Here is a 12,272-nt window from a genome sequence, read left to right as displayed (position 1 = left end):
TGTTTACACCGCCTGGCCGCATGACGCGCGAGCGGCCCGCCTCACGGGCGGTGCTGCCGCCATCTTGGGGGGGGGGGGGGGTAGGGGGGGCTGTGAGGGGCCGCCTCTGCCTCAGGTGCGGAGCGTGCTCAAGCGTTTTTTGTGTTTTCTTTTTTTTTTTTTTTTTGTGTTTACCGTCCCCGTATTACCACTGTCACCCACTAAACCATGTCCCCAAGCACCACGTCCAACCTTTCCTTGAACACCCCCAGGGATGGGGACTCCACCACCTCCCTGGGCAACCCGTCCCCGTGCCTGGCTGCTCTTCCTGAGGAGAAATGCCTCCTCATGTCCAACCTGAACCTCCCCTGGCGCAACTTGAGGCCATTCCCTCTGGTACCATCACTAGTACAGTCTCAAAGAAAATTGAGACTGAGCAGATTTTACTGCAGGACATTCAGGCAATATAATCAGGCCCACCAGCTTCAATTCACAGGCTCAAGGACCATCACTTCATTTTTTTATATTTTATATTTAATTCTGTCCTAAGCAGATTTTATAAAGAAGTTAAAAACAGACATACCAACTGAGGCTTCTACTCAAGCACAACAGAACAAGTCTCCTGTTTCAAAATGACATCTCAGAAAACACACCCCTGCTTTCCAGTTATTTGTGCTCTCTTTCTCTCACTTCCAATGCAAACATCCCTACTGATCTAACATCCTTCTTTGACAAGAATGCTGTAACGTAGTAGATAGCTGCTTTGAGAGAAATGTTTGTTTCCCTAAGAAATATTAGAAGTACTTAGACTTTTAATAAGTCTAGAATATTAATATTTTTCTTTTTAAATACCTTACCCTCTGAATGCTCTGAGGAAGGTTGGGTTGTATGTGCCAACAGCAGGCTCCAGTCTTCCTGAAGGTGTTAGGTAACTGTGGCACTCCACATCGGTACGTAATTCTGTTCGTTCCCTGATGTCTTTATTTTGGGCAACTGTTTCACTGAGTGGTGAAGACATATCCACAACACATAAGCTGCTTTACTTACAAAAGTAAGGGGTAAAAGCAATAAGATTGGCACAAATGTATAAAGAAAAAAAAAAAAAAAAGGATCCAAATACCTCCAATGCAACTGGCCAAAAAAAAAAAAAAAAGTCAAAGTTATTTACTGTTATGTAGCACCCATGAAAATAGTCATTTTTCTGTTGTTAAAGAGAGTACTCCCTAACTCTGGTTTAGCATAGCACTGAGGATCGGCGATGGCCAGTACGATGCAAAGAACCACACAAGAATGCCACTGCAAGATCTAAAGTTTTTACTTCATCACCAGTTCTCCAATTATTAAAAAGAAAACCAGATCACTTTCACAGCACACTGGGAGAATGTCACATGTAGCAACACAATATTCTGCTTGATAGAACAGCACCAGAAACAGCAATTTAAAAAGTTGATCCAAACTTCTTAATTCCAAACCACCCAACTAGATCAGTTCATCTTCAAATGTGCTGGAGGGAAAACATTGCTAGACTTTTAAAACTTGCTAAAATAAGAAGACTGGCATTAAGAATAAAAGCATGAAAGAAAGATGAATCGAATTTTCTCTTTTCCAATTGTAATCAAAAAGCTTAACTTAAAAGTAATTCTGATCAGTATTTAGTTTTCATAAGTGTACGATTATCTTCTACATGAGTAAGAAGGTTTGGTGCTCTACCCAGATTTTCAGTGCAGATGCAAAGGTTTGAGTGTTTGTTTTCTTGACTTGCACCGAGTTCTTGGAACTACTTGTATATTAAGATTGAAAGCAACTGATTTTGCTCTGTTATGCATCTTGGATGCAGCCCTCAGGACTTCCAGCATATCACTAAAGAAGTCCTCTGCAGGTTGGATTCAGATCAGTTTCTCTTAATACCCAATTGTATTCACAGAGACAGTTAGAGCCAGACTCCACGTACTTTTAATGAAAAGGTCCAGACTTTTCTTTCCATGTATAAAGATGTTGTTTTGTTAAATTAACAGTTTCATGATTACAGCACAGTTTGACTTTTCATTTTGCCCTGGGTGAAGGACGAAAGGCTCATTGACACGGTTGTGATACACAATTTTTTAATTTGTTTTTCAAGTCGCAAAAGGGAAAAAAGAGGGACTCTTTTTTGAGTCTGCTTTCTCACTAACTGGTTTAGTTGATCTAAACTCTTTTTTTTTTCTTTTTTTTTTTGTTTTAAGTATAACATATAAGCTCTGAATGACACAAAATATGACCACCTCAGCCACATCAGCCTAATGTAACCAGACAATTGGTGAAGCTGTCAGACCATCCCAAGTAGTGACATTCCATTCCCGCAGTGCCAGCCTGACGTGTGGGCGAAATTAAAAACAAAAATCAAACAAGAAAAAAACAAAACACTGAGGCATCACCATACGCTCACTGTGTTTTCCATTTTGGCATTCCCAGTCAACCACTCTCTCTTGACATCGGCAGTTGACATTTACCACTGCACTAACATAGTCAGAAGCAGCATATCTGTGTTGGTTTCTCGTGGTTTTGTTTTTTGTTTTTTTTTTTCTTAAAAGCAGCTATACAGCCAGTGCTATTCATCATAAATAGGTGGGTCTCCATCACTTGAAAACGTGGACACTTTCTTTCCATGATTCTGCACGTGATCTTCATTTCTCTTCTCCAAAGCTTCAATCTAGAAAGCCAAAAAAAAAAGAAAAAAAAACCATACTGAAATCATAAAGCCAAGCTGTGCCTGAATGTTCCTAAATAGTGTTAAAATATACCTTTAGATGACTGATCAGGTATATACAATAATTTTATTTTAATGATTCTGTCACATGTGGTGGAATACGCTTGGGCAATACAGCTTGAAACATCTGTTCTCAAAAAATTAGTAAAAGGAGCAGCGCTCTTTTGCAGCTTCATGCTATATAACGACTGAAAGGCATGAGCTGCAGGGAAGACAGAAGATTCTTAGGACTCCCGGTGTACTCCCCAAAGTACAAAAGCATCCCTTTATCCAACTCTGATCATCTCCACTGTAATTCAGCCAATCCACCAACACTGGAGAAATTCCAAGTGATATTAAGATTACAAAGCCACTGTAGTCATAGTCAGCGGTGACAGTAGAAGACAGTTATACTTAAACATTTTGTGCAATCCAAGTAACGCAGTCCTGTAGTTTACTTTAATCTTCAAATTGTTATGTTTGGAATACTTCCTCTTGTACTCCAAGGGAGGTAATTGTAGTTACTAAAGTCAAAGCCTGAAGTTTAAGGATGGGTGGCTCAACTTCACCGATACACAAACAGTATGTCTTTCCCATAAAACCCGTAGGCAAAAAGATGAAATTGAACCCACACACACACCTAAGCTCACAACACAGTCAGTGAGGCAATTTTTGTTTTGCTTAATAAATTCATCTTGGAAAGTCTAAGAAACCCTCGTGACTATTTCACTTTGTGTTTCCTTTACCCCTTGATCAGTTTGAGGACCTGTTCCCCAAGTCAAATGTTCCAAACCTGCTACATACTGGACTAGCATAAACCTGTGCTGTTATTAAGATTTGAGTAGAATTGCCATACAGCCCTTACTTTAATCAGTAGACGTGGAATTTTTTGTCAACTTCTAAGTATCTGGTAACAGGACGCATGCCTTGAGGAGGCACAGACAAAATTTGAACATTAAAGCAAAAGGTGACCAAAGATTCCTATTCTATATTTAGATTAGCAGGGATTCAGACGTCTAAGGTCACACTTAAACATCGAGAATGCTAGGCTATAAATTTTAAATTTAAGGAAGTAAAACCCTAAAACATTAACAATAAGCAGAAGTTTATTTATTTATTTTAAAACAACTCTCCTTTTTCTGTGTAACCTTTAGTATATGTAAGGAAAGACAACAATGCTAGCTTTTAAATTAAAATAGATCATTACATTTCCCTTCACACTGAAAGGAGCAATTATATGCAACGTGGACTTTCATATTTGGGAGCAGGGCATCAGGAATGGGACAGGGAGGTCTGTGAATCTGAGTTTCTGAAAAGTGTTTGTGTGAGGAAGAAATAATGAAGTTTTAGAAGGGGGATGCAGAGTAATTGCTGAAATTATACTCGTATTAATCATACAAACTGAACTGGGAAAGTTAAGGTATTGTAATAGCTACTCGCTAACCAAATCAAGATGTTAAACACAGAAAGTTGTACCTCTTCTATGAAGTCTACTTCATTGTCAGCTGTAATATTTAAACCTGAGACAGCGTTGAAGAGCTCACGCTCATTAAGTGCTTCTGCCACACCTCCTTTCTGGAAGAACTAGGCAACATAAAAAGGAGACATTAAACACTTTACAAAACAAAATACTCCTTTTTCTTCCACAAATTACAACTTAAGTTTTTAGTCAAAATGACATTTTTGCTTTTTGTCTGGTAGCAACCAAGAGAAGTTCTAATTTCCACTGGTACAGTTTTATTCTTCCATACTTCTTCCTTTTCAGAGAAGAACACCATCAGTATGGACAACATGCAAGAATAATCCTACGCATTTCCAGCCACAACCATTTTTTTTTGGAGTTGTGTTGGTTGATTTTAAATTAGCTCTGAATTTCAATGATGCTGTTTCAACTTGGAAAAACACTCAGCCTAACAGATGATCGTCAGACAAAGAGGTCCTACCTGTGAAACATTCCTACAGTCTCTGAACAAAAACTCAAGTCCGTGAGGATGGGTGGGCTCCACAGACTGACTGACATCAATAAGCCAAACCTGAAGGCGGAGACAGCAAGTTGTTTTGTTAACATTTCACATCGGATGAAACCTTTCCTTCCCACTTCAAAAATACGCTCACCTTGCCATCATGCCAAAGCATGTTGTATTCACTCAGATCTGCATGGACCAGGTTGCACTCTTTATACAACTGCTGCATCATCTGCAAGGAACAAAATCAATGCATGAATCAAGTGTGCTAAGCGTGCTATTCCCAATGATAACATTTGCAGGGCGACCACAACAAAGTGTCTCCCCACCCACCATTTACATTATTTCTTCCAAATCTTCAGTGAAGCTTCACAGGGAACTACAGTTTTGGTAAGCTGCCAGCAAACGAAGCTTTTATCACTGAGCTTAGCTTTGGCAAGCGAGAAGAATCAGTCTCGTAAACTCATGTCAACTCTGCCAACAGTCCAAGTGCATGAGAGAGATAAACGTGTTCTCTAAAAATACCTGTCACTCTTACCCCCATTGCGTAGGGGAAAGAAAAAAAAAGTCTCAGTTTTAGATGACGAATCCTAATTAATATCCATATTTGGTTCATTTAAAACACAGTTGTGTTGCTCTACTGATCTCAAGATGTGACGTACAGACCACTCACAGCACCAGGCTGCTGGGGGCAGGGGGTGTTGTTGTTGTTTTGTTTGCTTGTTTGTTTATGACCATGGGAAGCTAATGGAGAGCAGACACTTAGCAGGTATGCGTCTGAAACAATTACAGTAGGAAACAGGAGTTAGAACATTGCACCATGCAATATTCTAATTCATTCTCTGAGTACTACACTAGTTAAAAAAAAAAACAAAACAACAACAACAACAGGGGAGGGAGGTTTATTCACCAAAGTGTGTTTAAACATTGTAAATTAAGTATTCTATAAACCCAGAAGGACTTCAGAGAACTTTCTAAGCCACTTACTGCTTCTGTAAAAGGAGGACTACTTGCTCATGACTTCCCTGCTACCAAGTATCCTTTCTGTCACCAAGTTCCAGCACGTTTTCTACTAGATTAAGATTATTTATTTGTATTATTTCTAGTGCTTAATTTCTCATTTATTCTAAGTCACTCATTAAACAGCAGTAAAATAAGCCTTTGGACTCCATACTTTGAAGCTGATGCAAGCATCCTGAAAAGTAAATAAATGCTGATTTGTCCTGTAAGTTATTTACCCAAAAGAAAAGTACAACCCAGAATTGGAGGAGAAATCAGCACTGTCTTACATTAAGAGTCTGATAGTAGGCCTTTTTCATATCTTCACTATTAAGTTTTACATCCTTTAGTTTAGGAGCTGGGACTTGATCCTGGCCAATGAAAGACATAACCAAGATGTGTTTCTTAAGGATAACCACTTGAGGACAAGGAATTCCTGCATTTTGCATTCTGTGAATCAAAAAATAGATACTGATTAAGAAAGAAACACCAAAAACAAAAAAGTAAAATTAAAAACCTAGAGTTCTAGTTCCTGCTTGCTCATTTCCAAGCTGTGTGTGAAGAACTTGACCCATTTCTTTGAAATACACCAGACTGGTAGTTGATTTTATATAGACATACTCCCCCCTCTCTATTTCAGATTGGATAATTCAGACTTTAAAGCCATAAGTGGGCCTAAAAACGCTAATGGAAAACTAATTACTTATACAGCTAGAGCCTGGTAACTTCATGGGCTTATAAACTCTGCTGCCAAATCCCTGAAGATGTTGACAATTCATTAAATTGTAAGAAATCAGAGGGTATGTTAAAAACATAGAAGAGGAAACCAACAAGCATTTGACTTTTTTTTTTTTTTTTTTTTTTTACCTTGTTAAGTTATGCATTTCTTTCTCAGCCCACATACGAATAATCTTTCGTGGATTCAATTTGCTGAAGCGGTCTTTAAATCTGTAGTCATCCTTGATGTATTTGTCACGGTTCTTGAATTCATTAAGCGTCGTTTTAAACACTTTAATGGCACATTCTGGAGGTATAACTTTATCATCTTCAGTTGCACTTCTCATGGTAAGAGTTAAACACATAACAAAGGTAAGTATTCACATCCTTACAAGCAAATGTATGGTTGCTCTTTTGCCTTTTGTTTGTTTGTTTTTGGTTTGTTTCTTTTTTAATACATTGCAAGATATAGTGACTTTTAACATGCAGGGAAAAGACTTGATTTTGTACTGAGTTTGAAAGCCACTTCAAGTTAAGTTTATAACAGTTCTACGATTAAACTTAGATATTGAATGTTTGATTTCAGGAATTCTGACCGTATGTTGCTCATCAAATAGGGTCCATCTCCCAACTTGCGAAAATTTTAAATATCATAGCTAGAAACAGCCCTGTTAATGGATATAATTACTTTGAGTATATTACAAGTGAAAAAATCCTTGCATCACTACAGCAATGGCAGTGCCACAGTGTTTTGTTAAGCAACTTAAAAGGCACTGAATTCTGAATAAGCAAAAGAACACTCCTGAATATCATTCAAGCACATGTCAAATAAAAACAAAAACAAAACAAAGCAAAAGAACAACAACAAAAAACATCCCCTTCAGCTCATCTTCCCTCTGCCCTCAACTCATGTCTCTCCTGATGTCTCTAAACAGGTTATCTGTATTTGGGTTTTATTGGTTTCTTCTCAACATACATTGAACTAGAGGTGTTTCCTCATCCCAACACCATTCTCCAGGTAAACCAAAAGTAAGAAAGAGCACCTACACTGAGCTTCACAGATGGAGCTGGTAACACAATGATCTGTATGTAAAGACAATCTGCAGGTAGCCTAAGATCATCATGATGGCCCCCTAGTGTGGGACAAGTCAGTGGAAAGAGTTCTCTGAAATCTCAAGAATTTTTTGTAAAAATGAATACTTTTTTCTACAGAAAGTCACCGTGGATTTGATCATGTTCATCAAATGGTCTCAAGGAAGACAGCAGGAATTTTTTGACTTCAAAGTCAGTAAAATTTGGTTTTCAGAATTTATCATCGCCTGCATACACGTGAATAAAACCTCGAAGTCTTAGCAACAAAACAGATGCAGATTGTTTGTATATTTTGTGGTTTCTCCCTTTTAGGCCATCTCTGACACTTCAGTGTACTGTGAGTACCAAACAACATACTTACTTTCCTCCATATGCATGAAAAACAACAGATTCTTTCCCTGTGCTGATGCAGCCTGTGATGGTCTCCAGCATCCCAGAATTGACCATCTTGTACAGAAGTAAACGTGTTTTAGGATCCACTGCTTTCTCCTACGGGTAAGAAATGAACACTCAATTCATTAAAACAATCCTTTGCTTTACGTTGAGTTAGAATATTTATATACTACTAGAGTCCAACTGGGCGCAAAAAAAATAATGTGTTAGAACTCTCTTAGTACTTAAGAACACTTTCTGTAGTGTTTTCAAGAAGTCTTACACATGATGAACCTAATATCCCAAATATTATATTCCTTTTGTATGAGCTACAATGAAGGAAAACATTCAAGTTTGAAAGAGTCTGCTCCAAACTTACCCATTAAGCCTATTTACTGACTTCCAAAATTACTAACTAAAATTTACTTGGTCACCTCATTTTCCTGAAACTTGCTATGAAGATGTTTGGAGCCACAAACTTCAACCACAGCGGATTCATCCTCTAGAGAGTTTCTATAAATAATTCCTAAGCAGTTTACTCATTTTAGTCGAGTATGAGACAGGTTTAGAAAGAAAAACAGTAAATACTGGAAGCTGTTTATTCTTATTTTGATATGGCTCTCACAGTTAATGCAGCTCAAATGAAGACAGACTTTCTCTAGCAAGAGCTAATACGATCTTCTTCGTCAATTATATCACTTAATTGTTTTACTCAAAATGGTTACGTTTCAAGGAATTACCCAAACAGTCTTCCATTGTTACACAAGATAAAGAGCATAAAGAAACTTCAAAAACATACAGCAGTGGAGTGCTCCTTCTTTTCATGGAGCCTTGCACTTCGACGTTCCTCTGAGTATGCGTGCTGCTTTAAGGCATTGAAGACTTGATTTGACAGCTTTAAGTCCATCCCAATTCCATCTCCAACTTGGAACCCAGGAGCAAACTATGAGGAGAAACATCAGAAATGTAAGTATTGTTATTAGCCGACAGCAGAAATTGGCACAAGCAAAAATTTCTCTTTATGATCTGCGAATCTAGTTTAAATTAGGACTTAAGTGACAACATTCCACACAGTGAGTTTCACAACATCCAAAACATATTGCTGTAAACTCAGAACTTGAAATTCTGCCCAAATTTGTAATAAGATTACCTAACATCCTGTAAAACAGCAACTGCAGCATCTCCTTGTTTGAAGCAGTTGTACCAGTTACATTAAAGAAAAGTGAAGGTAGGTACTGTGGGTACGTAGACTGAAAAGCTGTACATCAAACCACTGCCTGAAAACAAGTTACTTAGTTGAGCAAGCAAAATTAATGCGAACGAAATTAGGTTGGATTGATACACTTCACAGGGATATCCTTGATGTTTTATTTGCCCAAGTACCACACTTGCCAATATCTTTGTATTGTCAAAACAGTTCTATGCAAGCTCTTGAATCGTGTCATTAACAAACTATTATTAAATTAACAACAACAAAAATCAAGTCAAACCGGCAATTTGATAACTAAACCAACCACTGCATTGCCTTCATCCGATTTTTAAAAATAAGTAATTAAATAAAATTAGCATCATATACAGTAGTAGAGACATTACTTCTTTGGGTAAGTTACAGCATTCTGCATTCCGGTTTCACATGCAAAGCACAATTCCCCTAAGCTTTCACTTACATTTTCCATACGAGCAGTGTTCTTTCTTCCACATACCACTTCATCGTGTTTAGTGGTAATGTCTTTTCCCTTTCCAATGAAGCCCTTTTTCGGTGTAGTAGTAGGTTTATCTGCCAGCAGTAAGAAAAAGCCAAGCTTTACATTGAAACAAACATTATTAATGCTAAGGTTCCACAATGCCCATAAAAATTATATATAGCTTTACTTACTAAAAAGAATAACATTTTAGTCCTATTATCTTAATGCAGTCTTATCTTCTCTTATCCTAAACACGTCAGATTCTTGCTATGTCATGACTTACTTTTATGTATTCTCTGGAGTGTCAGACAAAGTAATATTCAATATTTTGTGCAGATGCCCCAATATATTCTCTATAAAAATCAAATTTCAGCCGCTGAAGCTAAAATACTGGAAGACAGAAGCCTTAAGTTACCCGCCCATCTTCCTGCATAACACCTCCCAATTAGGTGACCTGGTTTTCCACAGAATTAGTGGAAAAGTTTCTTCTCACATTGAAGAAAACTAATTTTCTTATTTCTATCAGCTAGAGAAATTGTACTGTTTAGAACAGCCACATACCTGCCCTGTAAGGATCGTGACGGGTATCCTGCCAATCAACCTCATCCTCTGAACTGTCACTGTCAAAGGGATGCACCTTCCGATAATTTTCGAAGGATATGGAGACTTGAGAAAGAAAACAAATAAGCACGTCTGTGATTATCAGGGATTTTCTAAGTCTTCACAGCTCTGTCAACTGAAGTAGAATGCCACTAGAATGCCTCCAAAGCCAAAATATTTCTTTTGATTAAAGTACCTTTGCTATCTCCGTTGAATTTCTTCTCTTCACGTCGAAGCTGTGCATCATATTCCCTGTCAAATTCCATCTGCAGCATCTGGGCTAGCATTAGGTCACTAGAAGTGTCAATATTTTCTCCTGTAATAAAGGGTCCTTCAGCAACACTATATAAAATGAAAAAATTGATTCCAAAAATTAAATGCAGCAATCTAAACAGAAACATTCCTTTATACCATTTCAGCACTCTATACAAAAGATGTAGTGCAGAGCTCTGTAGGAACTAATGGATCTCAAATGCCCCCCAGATTCTTTTTACAACTACTTTGCTGGGCAAATTACTTCAATGTCTTTGTTTACCATTCTGTAAGAAGTGTGAGGCTCCATTTTTAAGATGTCCCTTATGAGAAAGAAGTCATATAGCTACATAAATGTATATAGATACATAAAAACAAAACATATGCACTATATATTAAAAATGAGACCAAAATCAGTGTTGCATTGCTGTGCTTCACAGAAAAGGCCACAGGCAGAATCTGTATGCATTTAGAACTAGTAAGCTCTGGGCCACAATTAGAGCTTCCAAGTACAGGGAGAACACGTGTGATATGCATAACCTGACAGTTTTCAAACTAACCATTAACAAAACTCCCTAAAAGAGGAGAAAAAAACATTTCTGACAACTTCTCTCAAACCATAGCTTATGGACTGGCTTAAAGCAACCAAAACAAGGTGAAGAAAATATCCAGAAAGGAGGAGTGGTAACAGAGGATAGTTTTTAAAGGAAGAGTTGTACCTGGGGAAGCCATCTTCACTGAAAAAGACCTGAAGGAGCAGAGTTAGGAAATACTGGGCAAGGCACTTACTACAGTGCTATGCTATAAGCACAGTGCACAGAAGGGGACAGAAGATGGGGATTTACAACTCTGGAGATGACTAATCCGGGGTTTAAACTTACGCAACCACTTCAGGAAAAGCAGCATTTTCTTCTTCCAGTTGCAGCTCTTTCGCCAGCTGTTCGCTCATTACCTCGGCGAGGGAACACGATATCGATGCAGGCTTGGGGGCTCCCCAGGGACACTGTAAATAAACATTTCGCTCAAGCCGGCAACCCCCATAACAGGTTAACAGCAGTGCCTCTAGCATAAACTGAGGTAATTTTTAAGGGCTTGTTGAGTTTTCTGAGTTCACACACAGCGCGTGTAAAAGTTCGGGGGGAATAACTGAAATCACTGGTTTATGGGCAATGTCCTCCCTCATTTCTGGACTTTCTGAAGGGAAAACCACCACGAAGGCGCCCTCGGAAGCCGTGAAGCCCTCCCCCAGCCCGGCTCGCTGCCGCCAGCCGCCCTCAGCGCCTCAGGGGGCGGCAGCCGCCGCTCTGCCCCCACAGCCGCCCCCACAGCCGCCCGCCCTCACCTTGCTCTGCCAGCCGGGGCCCGGCCCCGCGTCAGGCACGGCGGTGGCGGCCATCCCCAGCGGCTCCATGCGAGCTGCCAAGGCCGGGAGAGGAGGCGGAGGGAGGGAGGGAGGGAGGGAGGGAGGGAGGGAGGGCGGGCAGGCGGCTCCGAGCGAGAAACCTTCCGGGTCCTCCCCGCCGCCCCGCTCCCTCGCACCGCCATCTGCCGGCGGGCTCCGGAGGGACCCGTGTGGGGACGGGGAGGGGACGTGGGGACACAGGGACGCGCATGGGGACACACACGGGGACATGGGGACACACACAGGGACACGGGGAGCAGCCGCCGGTCCCTGCCGAGAGCGCCCGGGGAAGGGCGAGGAGCCGCCGGGCAGCCTTGCTGATAGGATAAATAGTGATCATAAATGGTCCTGTGGGGTGAAGTTTGCGTGATCTGAGGAAATAATGAAGATAAGGGGAGAAATAAATAAATAAATAGATAGATAAATAAAATAAAAGCCTAAGTGTACAAATCGGTTTGGTCCTGATCCTGTAGTTCAAAGGACGA

General features: G+C 39.7%; 1 protein-coding gene and 1 long non-coding RNA gene across 2 annotated transcripts; one reads left to right on the top strand and one right to left on the bottom strand.

Moving 5' to 3' along the window:
- Window positions 1–1,270: 1,270 nt before the first annotated feature.
- RIOK3 (RIO kinase 3) lies at window positions 1,271–11,860 on the bottom strand. The gene is made up of 13 exons (XM_084507400.1): window positions 11,728–11,860; window positions 11,267–11,388; window positions 10,330–10,475; window positions 10,095–10,199; window positions 9,516–9,625; window positions 8,648–8,791; window positions 7,838–7,965; window positions 6,535–6,723; window positions 5,958–6,117; window positions 4,820–4,900; window positions 4,648–4,737; window positions 4,181–4,288; window positions 1,271–2,668 (listed from the first exon to the last, which is right to left on the bottom strand). The coding sequence occupies exons 1-13, from the start codon at window positions 11,794–11,796 to the stop codon at window positions 2,567–2,569; spliced, it is 1,554 nt and encodes a 517-aa protein (XP_084363526.1). The 5' UTR covers window positions 11,797–11,860; the 3' UTR covers window positions 1,271–2,566.
- On the top strand, window positions 8,582–10,348 carry LOC311430629. Its single transcript, XR_014688915.1, has 2 exons — window positions 8,582–8,814; window positions 10,060–10,348. It is a non-coding gene; the product is annotated as an uncharacterized lncRNA (long non-coding RNA).
- Window positions 11,861–12,272: the final 412 nt, after the last annotated feature.

Source organism: Aythya ferina, assembly GCF_964211825.1.
Source record: "Aythya ferina genome assembly, chromosome: 2".
NCBI classification, from domain to species: domain Eukaryota; kingdom Metazoa; phylum Chordata; class Aves; order Anseriformes; family Anatidae; genus Aythya; species Aythya ferina.
The sequence above is the reverse complement of the archived record's forward strand: the minus strand, read 5'-3'. Positions and strand labels throughout refer to the sequence as shown.

Bases quoted from the DNA above. Each gene is read 5' to 3' on its own strand.
- RIOK3 (XM_084507400.1), bottom strand. From the start codon at position 11,796: ATGGAGCCGCTGGGGATGGCCGCCACCGCCGTGCCTGACGCGGGGCCG. The intron at 7,966-8,647 runs GTATGTTTTTGA...TCTTACCCGTAG, and splicing joins AGAAGGAGCACTCCACTGCT to GAGAAAGCAGTGGATCCTAA. The intron at 6,724-7,837 runs GTAAGTATGTTG...TACCATGAGAAG, and splicing joins TTTCATGCATATGGAGGAAA to TGCAACTGAAGATGATAAAG.